This window comes from Anguilla anguilla, chromosome 1 (assembly GCF_013347855.1).
Source record: "Anguilla anguilla isolate fAngAng1 chromosome 1, fAngAng1.pri, whole genome shotgun sequence".
NCBI classification, from domain to species: domain Eukaryota; kingdom Metazoa; phylum Chordata; class Actinopteri; order Anguilliformes; family Anguillidae; genus Anguilla; species Anguilla anguilla.
In genome coordinates, this window is record NC_049201.1 from 72,580,432 (window position 1) to 72,600,198 (window position 19,767).

The window sequence follows — 19,767 nt, forward strand, 5'->3', positions numbered from 1 at the left end:
AAACAGCACTCTTTGGGCTACATCAATTTATCACATGATTCCAAGCAGGTAATTATTCAGCGTAACAGTAAATTATGGACTTAGACACTTCAGTGTCGTCATGAAATGCTTTATTTTCACCCTGCCACCTGCTAGCCAACCTGCTAGGCTCCCAAGTATTTTCCATCTCCCCCCTGTGAAGGCTAGTCGAACCCCCAGGTGATTGATCATCTAAGGCAGATTGTCTCAATCACCTATCGAATAGAACAAGACTAATTCATAATGGACCACAAAAACTTGGCTATATCAAAACACGCCAATCAGAGACAAAACACACCAATCAGAGACAAAATATTTACAGGTCACAGACTGACTTAAAATACTTTTAATCAGATGTAATGTTATACATTCCCAAAAAACAGACCAAATATAGGTTTGTGGTAGTTTATCCTCGATAGTAATTAAATAAACAAGCAAACAAAATTTTAATGCATAAGAAACGTATTTTACAGAAAGCTATACTGGAAAGGAATTATATCTTTCAAGCGGTCGGGGACAGCTCAGCCGGTCAGCAAGGGCACTGTTCATATCTGAAATGAGAATAGCCTACATTAATTTTTACACAACGCCAAACAGCCTGCAGCCGCAGTCCAGGGTACACTGGAGTGACACGCGGTAATTGAGTGACATCATGTTTCACGGTTCTGACAGCCGTGATGCAGCGCGGTTCGATAAGTTGGAGTAATAGAGCAGACGACGGCAGGCGGCAAACGGTGACGGAAAGGCGCGCGATGTTGAGACTCGCAGCGCTTTAATTCTTACCGATCCAACTCCTTATAGACATCGTCGTCATTGGTCGGCTTCAGGTCCTAGGAGAGGGAGAGAGATACACTGTCGGTAAGCGCTGATTTATTAGGACTTGCGGAAGGCGTGATGATGGAATTGATCTGTTAATATTGCTAATGTATACAGCCCTCCGATAGACCAACGGTGTGACTTTGACGGAAGAGCTAGGGGGGCCTGACAGTCCACTCCACGGGCTCTATCTGCCGATGGCAGCAGAGCTAGGTCTGTCTGTCCGCCCGTTAAAGAGCGCGTGGCTCTGTCTCAGCACTGGCAAGGCCTGGGAATGTATACTCACCATATACACTGAACTCTGGCCAGGTGCCTGCAGGGTGGGAGGGAGGAGAAAGAGGAGAGAGGTTATAAAGATATGCAGCATTCAGTGAGAGAGAGAGAGGGGGGGGGGGGGGGGGGGGGGGGGATTTAATAAAAACATTTTACTCCTGACAGGAAATATAAGCTAGCTTTCAGCATTTTCATTTAGAGTTGAATATTTATCTGTTTATTGTCTGAGTCTGAAGTGGTAGTTATATGCAATGACTCATATCTGCAATTGTGTGCTCTGTATATGCTTTGGCACACGCAGATATATCTTTGCCATTCAAATACAGGAATCAGAATGAAATTGAACCAAGAGAGAAATACTGCATTCATATGAACAGAGCAGTATATTCACCTGTCTCAGGTCTTCAGGGTTTTCATACACATTCTCTACTTCTCCAGAATGGTGGGACAGAGACTGCTCCGCACCTTAAACAGGACAGAGAGTGGGTGACATATACACTGACCAGATACTGGTATCCAAGGTTTTATCATGAATGGTGTCCCAATCTGTAAACATCCATGTTGACTCTGACCCCAAAAAGGAAAGAGAGAGGGAGACAAAGGAGGTTTTAAGGGAGGAGGTGGGCAGACTTACGGGGGCGAGTGATACGATGTCCTCGTTTCCATAGCAACACACCAAGGGCCACGGCGACCAAGGGCACCAGGAGCCCCAAACCAGAGAGAGGGAACAGGATGACGGGAGAGGAGAGACTGGGGTTTACTGTAAATATTGAGAAAGAGAGACGTGGGATAAAGACAAAAATGATTGGGAAAATTTAAGATGCACTACAAGGACATCCCAGCAGGAAGTTTAGTGTGTATAAGCGGCCAGCAGAGGGCAGCATAGATCTCTAAATTGGGTATCTCAGGGTTATTCATTCATGAGGATGTGCTTGGGGATAATGATGCGCATGAATCATTCAGACAATTCCAGCCGCACATCTGTTTTATATCCTGTCGACCTGATGCTGAGCGCTCTCAGCAAAATATCCCGTTCTCGACATTCAATCAAACCCTCCGTCAACTCACCTGCGGCTGCAGACATGACAGATAAAAGAAGGCCGTAAAATAAAAGAGCCCAAGACAAACTACTGTACAAGCAGAGAACAAATCCGCAGGAGAGAAGGGATTTCTTTGTGGTGCTGCAGCTGAACCACAGTCAGTGCATGAAACCAGACACGATTTACAGTACTTTTGATTCCAGGGGGTATCTGGTATTTGCATTCGGTTGGGTGACTCCACACATGCAAACAGCCACACTGTTGGGCAAAAGACAACCTGGGAAAGGAGCAAATGTCAGGGTGGCGAGATCACCCTCGGGTGAATTCCGGAGGTAGCCGGTTAAATTTGTCCTGAATGCGCGGCAGTGGAAAGCTACGATAATTGAGCTATCCCTGTCAGTGCTCGGGGAGCCGGCGCCGCCGCTAGCTTTCGCGCTTCGCGGCTGAGCTGTTAGGATGCACCTGTGAGACTCGAGGAGTGAGGAAAGGCTGCGAAATTGATTTCCGGGAGATTTCTCTCACCTCCCCTCCCAGATGCCATTACATAACTGTTTGAGAGCTTCAACTTTTCACCCGCCGTTGCCTGATCTGCCGCAACACAATTTCGTGAAGGATGTGATTGTGCTGAAAGAGAAAGGGTCCGGACTGATGGATTGGCCCGGGAGCGCTGCAAGTTCTAATGGGATTCGTGCATGAAGGGCCGCTCCGTTCTCGACCCGCTGTGTTCAACATGCCAGCCTCGCGCCGTGAAATTTTGATAATTGAATGCACTGAAGCACGACGCCTGTGCCATTACACTTGTCCCAGCCGTATGTGCCCGACGTGTGATTTGTAGTAGTTGCCGAGTAACAGTAATGGCCATGGTGATCATGCAAAAAGACCCGCGTGATGATGGAGCTCGCAGTGTTGCATAAACCACCTACGTTACATTTCAAACAGAACCAGACGGGAAAGAATATTTTCGCACATGAACCCTGTATCCTGACACAGAGACGTTGCTGAATATAAATATATCGTTTTTGACATCAACTTATTGTCCATTTAGATATGATATAATTAATTGATGATCCACACAGATATTGTAGATATGCAACATTGAGTTAAATCCACATTTGTCCTTAAGCCTTTGAGTAGTTTTTTTTTTTTTTGTAATATTTTTCAAAATTTTAAGTGAGCCTTACTCTATTACTTTCAATTGTAGTGATTAGAAATGTTGAGTTATGAATATTCCAATCACGTTTGTGATCTTACAAAAATACGAAACAAATGTACCAAACCGATGGCGGTTTCTCATTCTGTGCCTTCAGGCTTTATTTCAGATGTGCTGGCGCAGGCTTTGCGCTTCAGAACGTTGCAGAGTGAGATATCTGCAGGAATGAGGTGTCATTTTCACATTCCTGCATTAGCATCAGTCTTTCTCAGTGGAACATCTTGATAATCCAGACGAGTCTGCCTCCCCAGATTTCCACATCGTCGCAGCGTATGAAAGGTTTCATGATGAAATAACGATGAAAATTGCTACTGTCTTTTCACGACGGTGGCTGAATCAGATCAGCTCATCGGTGTTACGGGCTATCTTTCTACACGCTTATCTTCGGTGTGACTGTTAGTGTCCTTTTCCCTTCCAGAGATCAGATGAATAAATCTATCACCAACTTAGCAGCTAATGTAAGAGCCTCGATGTAATCCACAACCTCCAAACACATGGCTAGTGTGGTTTTTATCATCCTCAGACTCCTAGTGGTTGTAATTATTGGCCACCTGGATCAGACAGGAGTCCGCACGAGTGAAGCCAATTATCTGCGGCTAACTTATCTAAAACTTTTAATGAGGTCGGTTATATGGAAATAGTAGTTTAATTACAGGCTACTGGTAGCCCTGCCACACATGAAATGGTGTGTTTGTGGAATCAGTGAAAGCATTCCCCCAGAGTGCTCTGTTCAGGCACTTTCAGATTCTACTACACAAAGCTCTGGCTTTAAAGTCATAATAACTGGCAACGCACGTCTGACTTAATAGTGCACTGAAGATATCCTGGCACCGCTCTCCGAGGTTCATCAGGAGCTCAGCCAGGAAGCCCTAAATCTTACGCCTTCATTTCATTGAAAAGCCTGGACGGCTGCCATTGGCTGAGGGGACCCATCTGCTTTCCATCCCCAAGGCCGCAGTTCCCCTTAAATTTCTCAGAGTGTTAATGGGCTCACCGGAATCCATCGGCTTGGATGGGACGGGGGGTTCGACCACACAAGCAGAGCACATTTTCGGGGAGGCGGCAGCCTCCTAACGTGCAGTCAACACGATACTGAGGAAGCTGTGTGTCCTGAGGTCTCCTCTGACTGCCTCCATTACATTGCATTACGCTTATTTGGCAGACGCTTTTATCCAAAGCAATGTACAATAAGCGCATACCAAAGGTCATCGGAACTACAAACACAGGTCTGATAAGGTACAGCACTTATTTTGTACAGTTATTCATAGCCACGAACACATTAAGTCCAGTTCGCACAGTAAACATTACTCTGACCTAACCTACACGCTCTGACCTAGCCTACACACAGTTCACACGGTGAACATTACTCTTAATGTTAAATCACCTTCCGCAGGTTGCTTTGGCTGAAAACTTGCCTAAACTGTGAATGTCTACACACTGCAAAAATGTCTGTCTTAACAAGTTTTTTTGTCTTGTAATGAGACTTAAAACCTTTTTTTTTTCTCAAGTACAAAATTTTGTTTTAAGTCACTGTTTGCTTGACAAGTGAAATTTTCTTACCCCATTGGCTAATCTTGAAATGAGTCAAACTACCTCACCTCATTGGCAGTATTTTTGTCTTACCCAGCAAAAAAGTAATAGAATTAAGATTAAGATTTTAAGTCTAAATATAAGACCAAACTATACTTGCTGAGGTTCATTTATTTTTAGTTTTTGTGGTGTATGTGTTTGACCATAGCAGAATAGCACAGCGGTTTGGGCTACCGGGCTTTTAATGACCAGAGGTAGAGCCTGCGTTACCTGGCACGGCACTGCAGTTACATTCCTGAATGAGGCACTTCATCTAATTTCCTTCCGCATGGACAATGGAGAACGCGCAGAAATCTTATTAAGCGTGTCCACTGGCGGGAAGATAACGCGCTTCCACACTCCATTTTGTTTAATCCCTGCGAGAGAGAGTCGGTTGGGCCGTGCTTGGTTCAGGCTCGCGGTGACAAACGCCGGTCGGCCGCGCGTCCGTTGCCGACGCCGCGGCAGAGAAAGTAATCTCGGTGGCTTCCACCGCCTGCCCTGAACGTCCATTTTATTAACTCACATATCAGGCGGCTCCTTTTTTATAACCCCTGTCCGCCAGGACATTACTTTTAGAAAACATCCTTTCCCCGGCTGGAGAGAAATACAATATGCATTACTGCCCGCTCTTTCCTCTGTTCCGCTCCTGGAGCACGCCTCGTTTGCAGCCCTAACCTTCAAGCACCCTTCAAGCCGCGAGACTACCAAACTCACATCTCTCACACACACACACACGCACACGCACACGCACACGCACGCACACACACACACACACACACACACACACACACACACACACATATACATACACATACTCACACACACACGCACACGCACAGAGACACACACACACACACACACGCACACACAGTCCTGTACTGCTATCCTTATGAGGACTTCCCATTGACTACATTCATTCCGTAACCTCTGTCTCTGATGCCAATATGTCTGCTGGCCACACATTTCCTTGATCAAAGCTTTGAATACAAATAAGAAGCAGCCTCTGGAAAGGTTCGTGGTTCAGTCGGACTCTGCTGAATCCAAAGTGTCATTCGTGCATTTTGTCACTACCGGTATTGGAAATAAACGTTGTACATTTTCATCACGTTCAAGAGACGTCCTTTTTTCCTTACACCTCTAACCCTAACCCCAACCACTACATGCCTAACCTTAACCCTAACCTTAACCTAATTGTAACCCTAACCCTAAGTCCTAATCCTAAAACAGCCTCTTGACCTTGTGGAGACTAGCAAAAGGTCCCCACAAAGATAAATTTTCCTCATCTTTCCATCCTTGTGAGGACATTTGGTTCGCACAAAGATAGTATTACAAGTTCACACGCACACACACACACACACACACACACACCTACACTCTCACACACACAGACTGGCTACACCCATTTGCTTCCCCCCCCCCCCCCCCACGGGGCACACGCTAAAAGTCCTTTCTCTGGCCGGTTTGCCGGTGCGCTCCGCGTAAGTGAGTTAGCAATTACCTGCTGACCTGAAACCCACCCGCTCTGAGTCACCTCAGAGCGTTCCAGCCGCGGAGGTGTACAAGGTGTACTGTGACACTGCGCCTCGCAGCGCAGGGACCCGACATCACCCACAGGGGTGTAGTGCCAGCTGACTGATGGAGTGCATTTAGCACACCAGCCCCGCTATAGCAGCCCCTCTGGGGAGACCGGCATGCTCAGACCGAGGCAGGAAGCAACCCGTGCGCATGTTTGCAGCAGTGTACCGTACGGCAGTACATAATGTATGTCTGCATCGCCAATGGGAGGACTGTTCTTGCTACACAGTTATGCATTTTTCAAACGACATGTAATCCCATGCAATATGCCACAAAAATATGATGCAAGCGGTTGGCGTAGGCTCAGGCTACATTTAGGGCCCGGTTTACCGTACTACTAAGACCTTTAGCGTGCAAAACGAACAACACAACCAATGATTGGTGCAAAACAAATACCCCATGACCAATCATTGGTCATGTTATTGGTTTTGCATGTGCTAAACGGTTTAGCACATGCTAAAGGCCTTAGTATTCAGGCCCTTACTGTCATAACAAGGACGCACAGTGTCATTTATGCGAAGCACCATAAGTGCTAATAGCTCCCCCTTGTGGAGAATCTTCAGCCTGCTAAACTTGAGTGAGTGAGTGAGTGAGTGAATGAGTGCGTGAGTGAGTGAGTGAATGAGTTACAAGCCATGTCCATGAGGTGCTTCGCATCTAAAAATGGAGGGACTGCTCAATCAAGTTTGTACCCAACTTATATATCAATAATGAACACATAATTCTAAATGCCTAACTTGTAACCCCTCCCACCCGCCCAAAGGGATCACAGAGCTTCTCCACTCTAGCTCCCCAGTGGTGGAACGAACTCCCCGTCTCTCTCCGAACCTCCCCCTCACTACCCATCTTCCGCCGTGGCCTGAAGACTCATCTCTTCAGACTATACCTAGACTAACCACCACCACGCTGTATATTTCACTCTTTTTAAACGCCCCCCCCCCCTTTTTCATGACACTTGTTACATGTTGCCCCATCCCAGCACTTTCTGGTAATTTGTATTTGTCCTAATACTGTAGCTTATTCTTCTGCCTAGTTGGCTTTGCAGAGGTTAGGTCAGAATAGTGTTCACTGTGTGAACTGTGTTCTTGGCTAGAAATAGCTGTACAAAATAAGTATTGTACCTTACTGAACCTGTGTTTAGCAGTTGTCTATGACCATGAAATGCACTTTTTGTACGTCGCTTTGGATAAAAGCGTCTGCTAAATAAATGTAATGTAATGTAAATGATATATAAATGTTGTATGCATATATAAATGTAAATGAAAAAGAATAAATAATAATAATAATAATAATAATAGTCAATAGGGGGCAGATTTATGCGCTGACGCGCATGTCTCTCACCAGCAGGAGGCAGTGTGACGGTGTACACTGCTCTGATCACCTTCCCGGTCCTCAGCTCCAGGGCGCAGGTGTAGTTCCCGGCCGCGCCGGGCCGGAGCGGCAGCGGGACCTCTGTCGTGAGGCGGCCCGGAGCGGAGGAGCTCCAGGTCAGCCTGTAGCTCTGGTTCTGGTGGGCCCAGGACACCTGCTTCACCTGCGACCGCTCCGAGTACTGGCACCACAGGACCAGCATGGAGGGCGTGGACTGTGCGTAGACTGTGTGTGTGTGTGTGTGTGTAGGTGTGTGTGTATGTGTGCGTGCGTGTGTGTTTGTGTGCGTGTGTGTGTGTGTGCGGGTGTGTGTGTATGTATGCGTGCGTGTGTGTGTGTGTGTGCGTGCGTGAGTGTGTGAGTGTGTTTGTGTGTGCGTGTGTGTGTGTGTGTGAGTGTGTTTGTGTGTGCGTGTGTGTGCGTGCATGTGTGCATGTGTGTGTGTGCGTGTGTGTGTGTGTGAGAGAGAGAGAGAAAAAGACAGAAGACTCTCGTTCATCAGCAGGGATTCACACGGGGGTTTGCCCGCTAACTGTGACGAATGCCCCGTGTCCCGGGGGGGGGGGGGGCAGATAAGAGTAAGCGGGGGAATAATTGGACTCAACAGTTCAATAACGCAGCGGCTTTGACAGCGGCTCCCGCACCATCTAAAGGCAAAGCACGAGGTGTAATTTCACATTATGACTTCCCTAATGAGGCCACAGAAATATATGTTATTTTAGGAGATCCGATGGCAGTCAGCAGGCCGGGTGACAGTGACGAATTGGCCGGCGCCGCCTGGTCAGCGTTGATGAATGACGAAGGGGGGGGAGGTGCTTATTAAAGCTCTCAACCGGAGGCAGTGGCGGCACGTCGGAGCCGGCTGATGGGCGGAGCTCTTGGTGGGCGGAGCCCGAGCGGCGCGTTCGCCTACCTCTCAGAACGCTGATCCTGGTCGCGTGGCTGAAGACGTGGTCGTTCAGGAAGACCTCGCAGAGGTACACGCCCCCCTCCTGGAGCTCCGGCTCCAGCACGAAGGAGAAGATCCCGGACTTGGCCGCGGCGGGGTTGGCCAGACGCAGGCGGGACGGTGTGCGGACGGTGCGGTCGGTGCCGTCGGTGCGGTCGCGCCTCCAGCGGTCGTAGGCGAAGACGCGGTCCATGTCTCTGCGGTCGGGGCGCTGCCAGTACAGGAGGACGTAGTCGCCGGGGACGGCGGTGCACGAGAGGGGGACCGGGGTTCGAGAGAGGCAGGCTGTGGAGACCGCGGTGCCTGAGACGGGTGGGGGGAGTGGGGGGGGGGGGGAGACGTCAATGGAAGAGGAGGACGATGTAAAAGGGAACACAGGTTTCTCTCCCCCAGGTACGCACCGTTACACACCTGTACACAGCGTTACACAATGTGCCAACCTTGACCGTTACACACCTGTACACAGCGTACGCACTGTTACACACCTGTACACAGCGTACGCACTGTTACACACCTGTACACAGCGTACGCACTGTTACACACCTGTACACAGGGTACGCACTGTGCCAGCCTTGACCGTTACACACCTGTACACAGCGTACGCACTGTTACACACCTGTACACAGCGTACGCACTGTTACACACCTGTACACAGCGTACGCACTGTGCCAGCCCTGGCAGGCTCACAGCTTTTCTCTTTATTAAAACATTTTATTAAATAACAGATATGAAGTCCTGTGACTGCAAAACACACAAAAAATGCAACTGTATCTGAAATAATTCATTTAACTGCAAACTGTGCTGTTCCAAACGATTTCATGCTACCTATCGCATCTACGTACTGCACCTTGGGAGAGAATCCAGTGGACACCACTGAACACACACATCCGTAGACTGCCAAACGCTCTTTTCTTAGCGTCTTAAAACAAGGCAGCCGGGGTAGGGTGTTATTTTTGTTGCATCCGTAGCATATTGACGGTGAGCGATATTTCGGAGGTTCACTCACCGTTAGTCAAGCTTGTGAAATTCGCTGCCTTGGAAACTAAGGGAAAGAGACACAGAGAGAAGGGAGAGACACAGAGACAAATGAATGATAACAGCGGACTGGGAAAACAAGTGAACACCAAGGGAATAAAGCGCACTGGGAAATGAAGGCTTCGGGGACTCCAGAGAATTCACTCTGGACTGCAGATGATTGGAATTTGAGTGTTCCGTGCGAGAGCGGTAAAGTGAAACATAGCCTGTGAATAACCTGAGGAGAAACATCCAGTTTGTAAAAAGCACAGGAAACCGAGACAGCTTCCAATTTAACAGCCCTGTCTTTTTTCTCCACCAGCCTTAAATATTCCTCCTGTCGTCCAATCTCACATCCTTACCCCCCCCCCTCCCCTTCCCCTCCCCTCCCATCCCCTCCGCGTGACTTCTACCACCTTCGCTTTTCTCATCTTCCTTCCCCGGTGTTTCTCCTCCGCCTTTTTGTCATTCGTCCTCTCCCCCTCAGCCCCACTCCGCATTATTTTCATCCCTCCCTCCCTCCCTCCCCCCGCCCCTGACGTTCTCACCCTCTTCCCGACCGGCACGCGGCGCGGGCGCTAACGCGTCGGGGGCGCCTCACCATCAGCCGCAATCCCGTAGGTGAACAGGAAGTGGTGCCGCCTGGCGCCGGCCCGGGGCCGGACCTGGCAGGTGTAGTTGCCCTGGTCGGCCCGGCCGAAGTGGGGCAGCTTGCAGACCACCGCCCCCGAGGGCAACGTCTCGGAGCGCAGGGGGAGGTCCCGGGGGGAGAACCAGGCCACTTCGGAGACGGCCTCGGAGGGGGACACCTCCGTGACCAGGCGCAGGGTGCCGTCCGCCGGGACGGGCAGGGCGGGGCCGACTGCCACTGCGGGAGAGGGCGAAGCGTGGCAGTGATGAGCCGCACTGACCCCTGACCCCTGACCCCTGACCCCTGGGCACTGTATACAAACCAATCTCCCTCCTCCTGACCAACATATTAACATATAACATAAGACATTTACATGACTTCATATCAAAGTAGGATATTTATATGCACAGCTGCGTGCATATATGCATGTGTACATTTTGTCTTGCTCCAAAGGTAAATTAAACTCAAATGAGTATGGAAGCACACTGAGCAATAAGGAAATATATTTAAATCTATTAAGTAAGTGTAAAACACATTTTACACTCGTGGCAGTGCAGTACAGTGGTTAGAGAACTGGTTCTGGGCTCTGGTTCCCAGTCGGGGGGGGGGGGGGGGGGGGGGGGGGGGGGAGGGTTCTGAACTCATCAGAAAAACATCCAGCTGTGTGAATGGACTGATTGTATGCAAAACAACAACAAAACAACAATTATAAACCATGTAAGTCTTCCTGGATAAGAGTGCTGGCTAAACGCCGTAATGCAGTGTAAATTATTGCATGATATTTGGTGGATTGGGCTGTGAAGCTGTTGACGACTTCCTACCCTGGTAGGCAAAAAATTGAAAGCAAAAGTGACAGGAGAGACATTTCACCAAGCTGGGTGCAGAAGAGGAGGGGAAAAAACCTGCAAGGTGGCACTTGGGAAATGTGCAGATGACACCCACTGACTGTAAAAGGATCTGACAGTCGAAGGTAGCGTCCGCGGTACAGGCAGCGTGGCGGTGCGACTGACGGGGACGGCGAGGGGGGGGGGGACGGGGGGGGGGGACAGGCTACCTCTGAGGATGGCCAGCAGCGTGACCCTCTGCCTCGCCTTCTTCTCTCCCAGGTCCACCAGGCAGGAGTAGCGGCCGCCGTCGCTGGCGCGCGGCTTGAAGCGGAGCGAGAAGTCTCCCGACGTCTGGAAGTGTGGGTCCGCCAATCGCATGTCCGCCTTCGACGCCCCGCCCCTGAATTCCTGCCTTTGATTGGCCGACAGGACCAGGCTCCAGGCGTCCCGGCCGTCAGGCTTCCACAGCCACTCCAGCTTCACGGAGCCCGTGAGCGCCCGGTCGGAGCAAGCCAAGGTGACCGGCGTGTTCTCCTTGGTCACCACAACGTCGTCCCAATCTTCTAACAAAACGGTGTATAAAAAAAAAATATATATTTTTTTAAATATATAGAATTATATTCCAATAAATCATGAAACTTTTGTCACAAAAGAAAATCCTGAATAACCACACAGGTGGAGCTCCTGTAATAAGCTTTCAACTAGTTATTTGTTCCAGCTGAGCTCCTTTCCCATCGCGCTTTCAGAAAAAAATATTAGACTGAACTGAACTTTTAAGTTCAGATCCAACGCTGCCCCCTACTCCTTTGCTCGAGCTGGCAACCTAAATGGAAACTAGAGTACAAAGTATCCAAAATTGGGTAGGACAGGACAGGTCATTTCTGTGAAAATATTAGCATAATGGTATCATGATAATTATAGCACACGCTGCCTTTGTGACTCACAACCACTAAAGCAGGCTTTTATTTTTGATAAATTCCACCTGATTTCTCCTAGCATCTTGGCTAATTAGATATGTCTGGATTCTACCAGGCTAGCAGTGCCGTAGGCTACTATTTTAATAGCGGTTCTACTGCACAGTGTATTCTGCCTTGTATATTTTCCCTTTGAAACCGTATTTACTCAAAGCACCCGAAGCACAGCTATAAACCCCCATACAGCGGCGCTGCCGGAGAGGCACAATAATGGTCTTCGCTGGAGGATCACCTGTACCTTTGGCTGAGGCGGCTCCGGAGACGGAAAGCAGTGCGATGAACAGAGGACAGGGGAGAAAGAAAAGCTCCATTATTAATCAGGCGGTAACTGACAGTACACTGGTCTAAACTGCCACACGCATTTCCCTTTTCTCTCTGTCAGTCAGCCCCCCCACCACACACACGCACACCCACACACACACACACACACGCACACACACACAGGCTCGTGTATTCCCCAGCACTGGGGCCATGGGTTTCTTAATATCCGGTCCCTGACAGGAGAAGGGCGCAGGACTCGCCTCAGCGGGTCATGAGCGGGCCAGAAAGCGACAGGCCTCAGGAAGGGGGTTGTCACGGCGGCGGAGAGCGGCCGCGTGCGGGGCCCTGATAACTGCTCGCAGGGACGCTGGGGTGCGAGCAGCGGGGCTGAGCAGCAGCAGGGCTGAGCAGCGGGGTGGGGGCGTGGGGCTGGGGCGCGGGACTGAGCAGCGGGGCGGGGGCGCGGGGCTGGGGCGCGAGCGTGGGGCTGAGCAGCGGGGCTGGGGCGCGAGCAGCGGGGCTGAGCAGCGGGGTGGGGGCGCGGGACTGAGCAGCGGGGCTGGGGCGCTCCAACATTAGAGGCGATTAGCGGCATGGCCAGCAGAAGGGGTGCAGCGTGGGGCATCGTTTGGCTTCAGGTTCTCTACCACCAACACTCCCCCCCCAACAAAAATAAATAAATACAATTTTATATTTATTCGTACATTTATAAATAAACAATCCCCGACAGAGGTCACAAATAGATCATGACAGCAAACTTCACCGTTTCTCCACTTCGGAGTCAGACATACAAGCCCAGTCCTCCTCCGGGGCAGCTTCTGAAAAAAAATCTCACAAGCTCACATTTTCACCCGTGTAGGTAGCCAGGAGCGTGCAGCAGCTGAACGTTCGCCGAGGCGATTCACGTCGAGCACCTCGCTCAAGGTCACGACGGCAGCGTCCAGCTTTCTGAGGTTCCCAGATAGCGCGGCGACAACCGCGGGGGGCTAACGCTCCCCCCTTCGCCTCTCACGCGCACCCCCGCCGAATTCTGCCAAAGGGGGCTGCGCCGTGGAGCGAAAACTGACCGGAGGGCGGGGGGGGGGGCGTGAGCGAGCGGGACGGGACGGGCCCTAATACTAGACCGCGCAGGAGCAGAGCGGCGGGGACGTGCTGTGAGGGGGGAGGGTTAGCGCCTTGTTTCGGGCAGAGCGAGAGCGTCCCGCGCCCCTGGGCCACGTGTCTTTACACACCCTCGATGTCTTTAATTAAAACTAACAGCATTACTGGCCCCTCTGAGTGCCATTACCAGATCAACACTAAATTACTGTTGTGCTAATGGAGTCTGGAGAGAGGGAGAGAGAGAGAGAGAGAGAGAGAGAGAGAGGGAGGGAGGGAGGGAGGGAGGGAGAGAGAGAGAGAGAGAAATGGGGGGAGGGGGAGCAGGGGGTGAGCACCAACAGAACAGGAATGACACTGGGGAGAAGAAACCGAGAGGGAGAGCAAGGCGGAGAAGAGCACTTCAAAGAAAGGAAATGGGGTTTAGCAGTTAGTGAGAATTACGCCTCAGAAGGCATCACAACCCGCCTGATAAATAATCACATTAAAGCAGCCCGGCTCGTTTCATTAATCTGATGCATGTGAGCTAATTCTATGCATCATCGTGACCAGGAGCGTCTGTCTGCAGATGGTGTGGTGTAGAGCTTCAGGTGCTGGATGGGATTTTTGTATGTGTGTGGATGTGTGGGTGGATGGATTTTTTTTTTTTAATGCCAATGTAGACACTGACAATGTGGCCTGGCCTCAGCATGTCAGAAACAATATCAGTATCTCTGTGTGGAGGGTCTGAGGGGTGCTATGGCAACTAATAGGGGCATGTGCAATTAATACGTGCAACTGGATGGATGATGACGTAAACCTCGGGATTTGCACTGCCTTTGGGACTAGTGCGGTGCTGGACGTACCATGCTTGAAAAAAATTGTGCCTGGCTGGAGTAGATGTACGGATCCCAGGAGAAAGCGAAGGCGGAATAGCGCTTCTGACGAATAAATGTAGGCGGTCCATTTCAGAGTGTTTCTTCCAAGGAATGACGACCAAGCGAGCAAATGTAGGACGTCGCGTTTTTGCGGCTAGGCACCGAGGTTGTGCTGCTGTGTTCTGGACATAATTATCCGAGTTGCTACAACAAGTCGGCAACAGATGGCGCAGTAAAGTAACGAATTTGTATGCAGTGAAGTCACGTGAAATTTAAAACCACTGTGCACATGTGCACGCAGTTCCAGTAAGCACAATCTGGTGGGCAAACTGCCATTTTTTTCCTTTCATTTAAAGTTTATTTTATTATTAATATTGTTATAATTATTATTATTTTCTTTACTTTAAAAATTAGGGCGCTACATAAATGAGGATCTGTCTCCCTGGCTATGAACACCAAATCATTTGTTCTACATTCTATAACATTCACTGCAATGGGGCCTATTCATTATTGGCAACATAATGCTTGCTAATAATTATAATTTGACATTTCAGGAATGAGTCGAAATCGGTCCGCTTAGTAGCTAATCAACGATGTTCTTTTTGAATTGTAACATTTATGAGAAGTTATCGCGCTCATAGTTAAGAGTAGTGAACTTGCTTTCAACTGAGTTTTAAATTTGTGCGACTCGTTAAGGGAGGCAGTGAGGCACACAAATATGGACTTTCAGGGGACGGGTCATTTCGGGTCGTTCCCCAGGTGTGCACGGCACCCTATTACTCAACCAGGTCCCTGCAAAAATATTTTAGCTATGGTGGTTTGGACACCTTTTTTTTTACGACGCAACATGTTCAGTCAGATTTTTAAAGCACTAGTTTGCCCAACAACTATAGGCTCAGAATACTGTAATTTTCAAAATACTGCATTTCAAAATCCTTTGAATAATCAATCTTCTGTAAATCAATCAATTGTGAAGTACCCTGCAACCCTAACCCTTCAATTAGACTATTTGTTTCAAGAAATAAGCAAGCAAAAACACTTAAATATATTACCCAACCATATGGGTCACACTAACTTGATCACGCGAAGTTCGGAAGAAGTATCTATTATGATTATGATTAAATTTGCTGGCAAGTCAGCCAGAGTAGCCCAAGCAATTTTCATGAGCAACTCGCAGATAGCCTACTTAACGTTTAGATGTAAGCAGCCCGTCTGTTTGAAATTTGATTGACTCGCACATATCACTTTGCGCGCGAAAGCTGCGAGAAGAAAATCACATTTAGATGTAATTACCGTCTCAGTGGTAGACGATAACGTTTCAAAAGTTCCAAAACTTCCCAGCCGGACTCTACTGCCGTGACGCATGCGTGACATCATAGGCATTCACCCAGTCACAATTGTTTAGGCAAAGCTAGTGCACCGTGGAACTACTCGGTGCTCTGCATACTGCTTGTACTTTTCCGCCTGCACAGCACCTATCGGGAAGCACAGTCACCTGTACGGTCCACATACCCTTCTACCACAGGTTGGTGAAGGGTTTTAACGTTTTCAGTTTTATTAGCGATTTTTAATCGGCAGATAGAGGACGACAAAAAGAAAAGACGCGGCTCTCCTGAATTAACTTCGTTTTTAAAAGAAGACCGGGTGTTGAGCACACGGGATTGTTTTCTTGTTTTTATAATAAAGTCTCACGTTTAATTCGGTCGTAGTGAGATCTGCTCGGCAATTTTTAAAAGGACCACTGAATCATGGCGAAGGACAGGAACGAATGCTTCAGCAACTGTCTACTCGTTTTAGCGGCTATCCTGACTATCCAAGGTAAGGACATGGGTAGCGCACGCTATCTACCTCGTCGCCCTTTTCACTCTAGATTCTTACCATTAGATAATTTTTTGCTCAGTCCGTTTTCCTGACTGAATTCCTCAGTGTAGCCTCTGTGTGACATTGATTGAAACGTTGTGTTTAATGTAATGCAGTGAAACCAACTGTTTCGCAGTAAGGTTCCTCCTCAATTAATGTCTGTCTCTCCGGATTTCAATTTGACTTTCACTCAACCGAAAAAACACAGACATTCGTATTCATGTAGCTGTATTTAAGATTTCGGAAGGTGTGTGCCTACCTGTTATTAGTTCACTTCCATTCAACACACCCCTTTCTCCCCCCTCTTGTATCCTGAGTTTCGGTGCGCCATGTTAGTCAAGGTGTGGCCTCCTGGTGTTTTTTTCCCCTCTGTTACCAGCAGGTGTGATTGTTCAAAAAACAAAACAAAAAAAAAAGATTTACATTTACACGTCACTATCTCCCCTACTCTTCGATACCACATCTCTGCAATTCCTTACATTCCTTTCACTTCATTCTTTTCTTTGAAACATTTCCCTCTTATGTCCATTCGAATTGAGCGATACGAACATAAACGTGAACACAAAGCAACAGGGTGTTTCCAGTGTTAATCTGTGTTCCCAGTTGCCCTACATGTCATCATATAGGCTAGCAATTTAATGTAGTCTGTACTGGGTGACAAAACGATCAAATCAATGCCAGCATAACGGTGAAGTGAAATGGGACGACAACCGTGTTACTTTACAATTGTGGTCAATACACTGTGCTTTCTGTGCGTGTCCGGGGACGTAAATATTTTTGAAGCCCATACGTTGAAGTAGGCTAAACTCCCCTGCGTTTTTAACATCTGACATGAATTCCCTCGGAATCGCGTCTCATTATGTACGCTACCAGCGAAACAACAGGGGTGTACTACGTCAATATGACATTGAAACTAACTAGGCTACATTTCTTTTTTTGCAAGAACACAAGTACCAAACTGTCCACCAGCGTGATTCGACTGCTGTTCACTCTCGAGTGGCAATGAAATCCGGTGCTGTGTTCTGAGCCCGTCAATTATTCACAAGTTGTGTATAGCCTAGCTATAGTCCCGGTCTCCAGGTGCGGAGCCCGAGTAGCCACGCGTTGGACACCTGGCGATGTGCAGGTTTTAGTACCAATTGGTGCGTGAAATGGCGTGTTCGGGGTTTAGCTGCTTGTTTAATTTGTCCAACGAACTTGACGGTTGGCTAATTCGTTCAGGCTTAGAATTGGATAATGACTCGATTTTTTTTATCCTCGTCTTGGAAAGCTGTGGGATTCAAGCGCGTTGAATAAAAAATGACAGTGACACATTTGGCAGCATTGGGTGGGCTATAAAACTCGTTGCATCACATTCACTCCATGCAACAATCTTGAAATGCGCTTTATTTATTCATCGGGTGAACCTCAGGTGCCTGGGCCCATTTTACAGTACATCAACTGCACTTCGGGGAGGAAACGGGAAAAGCGAAACAAATGTTTTTGTTTTATTCATGAACCCAGCGGAGAAATAAAATGGCAAGAATTTAACCTTTCAGAGTTTAAAAATGGACACAATAAACACAAGGTAGAACATTCAACCAGTTAGCGTGTATACGCCAGGGGAGCGGCTTTTGTTGATAAAGTCTTTGGGGAAAATAAATGCCTCGTTTCGCTATAGATCTGCTTACGTGTAGTCTGATTTGCCTGTAATGGCATGCACGAAGGGTTGGCCGAGTGCGGGTTTGTGGGTTACCCCAGTGGCCATCGAGGAAATATTGTCTATTTGTCGCAAACTATTAGGCTACTAACGCGAACACTTCAGGAACAAAACCTATTTGAACTTGTTTGGTTAATCTAGGTAATTTCATTGAATTGCTAAAAATGAATGTGTTGATCAAAATGGCATCAAGTTGTAGTGATGTAAAACTTGGATTATAGGCCGAGTGGCGTGTCGTCCTCTAGCTCTTGTACTGGGATGATGGTGGACAGTTTAGGCTAAATAGTAGTTTAATGTATTTTCAGTTGTGTAATGTATTTTCCTGAAATTATTCGATTTACTCCACACAAGAACAATGTTTGCTTTACTCAGTCCTCCTTAGCCTTTTGATCGTGTTGAGCTTGTTTCGTAAACGGGGGTTGAACGTCAGACGGGCAATGCGCAGTAGTTTGGGTAAACATTGCCCATGGGAGTGCAAAATGATTCAAGACGAAATTGACATCTTGCAAGCCGCCTCCCACCGTCGCCCTCCCCGCCCTGGCAATAGAAGATCCTTGTTCTCCGTCCTTTTATTCTCTGCCGTTTCTCAAGCCCCTGTCCTGTTCTTTTGTTCGAGCGCCGTTTGTCATTGGTGAGTTCGAACAGCCCCCCCCCCCCCATTCGTCTCGATCAGAGCTCAAGGCCAGGCTGTTTACGACTGTCTGAGCGGCAGGCTAGGAGAGGGACTCTGAAAGACAAGAGGAGGGAAAAAAATCACAATGTATTTGAAGGCGTAAAACGGGGGAACAGTTCCAATGTGTCCCTGCATTACCTCCAAGCTAAAAATATCCTGCGTGTTTAGATAACAACTGCTGGCTTCCCTCCCCTTATATGAAGTGTTTTTTTTTGTTGGTAATTGTGTATTTGACCTGAAATTTTGACACTCTTTGGAGAATGCCAGTCAGTTGTTTAATTAAAAAATGGATTTGAAGGGCTTGTTTGTTGGACGATGCTGTTAAAATGACAGGAACATTTCTAAATGTCAGTGTTCACGCTTGGTTTGGTTTTGTCTACAAACATCAACCTTTCTATACACCTCTGGAGCCCGAGCTTATGTTTTCTTTAGTTCTGCATTATCTGCGAAACAAATTGCTTGTCTCCGTAGGTTACACTAAATCGCTCCGTCTAAAGAAGTCACCGTTGCCGGTCTTTCGTGAAAGTTCAATGTCGGCTTTTACGGGAAGTTAGCGGAGGCTGAAGAAATCACTCTTGATTCAGCGACGATGGGAGGCTGAGATAGAGAAGTAGAGCAGCAGAGGGGTTATCGCTGGGCTGTGGAAGCTGCCGTTGCGGTGTGCCTTGGTACCCGGCTGTGTTGACTTGGAGAGCAGCGTTATTGCGCTTTCAGGCGACTCAGACGTCGTCGTTTCCTCAGATGAAGAGTGTCTGGGTGTTCCCCCCCTCTCCCCTGCGGCGGAGTTTCCGTTCCCCAGTCCGCACGCGTGACCTGGAAAGCACGGCGATTTTTTTTGGAGAGGTGCCAGGAATTTCATCGAATTGGTATCTGTGCTTTAACAGGCCCCGTACCCTTCCCTACACCCAGCGTCTATTGAGGAATTGGCCAACAGGGCATTCTGTTCGGTCTGGTGGGAAGTACCCGAGAAATTCTCCAATTCTTTGTTCCTCTTTTTCCGTGTGTGTGTGCGCGAAAAGATGATATTTTCTGCTAACAAAGTTATTCTT

General features: G+C 48.3%; 1 protein-coding gene across 5 annotated transcripts; it reads right to left on the reverse strand.

Annotated features, from left to right (window-relative positions):
• Positions 1 to 93: 93 nt before the first annotated feature.
• g6fl (g6f-like) lies at positions 94 to 17,070 on the reverse strand. 5 transcript variants are annotated; one of them, XM_035418584.1, is made up of 12 exons: positions 16,606 to 17,070; positions 12,509 to 12,523; positions 11,524 to 11,856; positions 10,440 to 10,706; positions 9,831 to 9,866; positions 8,789 to 9,127; positions 7,846 to 8,100; positions 1,742 to 1,867; positions 1,499 to 1,572; positions 1,121 to 1,147; positions 802 to 848; positions 94 to 569 (listed from the first exon to the last, which is right to left on the reverse strand). In XM_035418584.1, the coding sequence occupies exons 3-12, from the start codon at positions 11,672 to 11,674 to the stop codon at positions 548 to 550; spliced, it is 1,344 nt and encodes a 447-aa protein (XP_035274475.1). In that variant the 5' UTR covers positions 11,675 to 11,856; positions 12,509 to 12,523; positions 16,606 to 17,070; the 3' UTR covers positions 94 to 547. The 5 variants fall into 5 exon arrangements, with proteins under 5 accessions (XP_035274475.1, XP_035274466.1, XP_035274457.1 ...); XM_035418575.1 differs by having other exon boundaries at positions 11,524 to 11,859; XM_035418566.1 differs by having other exon boundaries at positions 11,524 to 11,859; positions 15,780 to 17,070.
• Positions 17,071 to 19,767: the final 2,697 nt, after the last annotated feature.

Excerpts from the sequence above, each read along its gene's own strand:
- g6fl (XM_035418549.1), bottom strand. The coding sequence starts at position 12,581 with ATGGAGCTTTTCTTTCTCCCCTGTCCTCTGTTCATCGCACTGCTTTCC. Across the intron at positions 9,867-10,439 it reads CTACGGGATTGCGGCTGATG|TTTCCAAGGCAGCGAATTTC; the intron begins GTGAGGCGCCCC and ends TCTTTCCCTTAG. Across the intron at positions 570-801 it reads GTCTATAAGGAGTTGGATCG|ATATGAACAGTGCCCTTGCT; the intron begins GTAAGAATTAAA and ends TTCTCATTTCAG.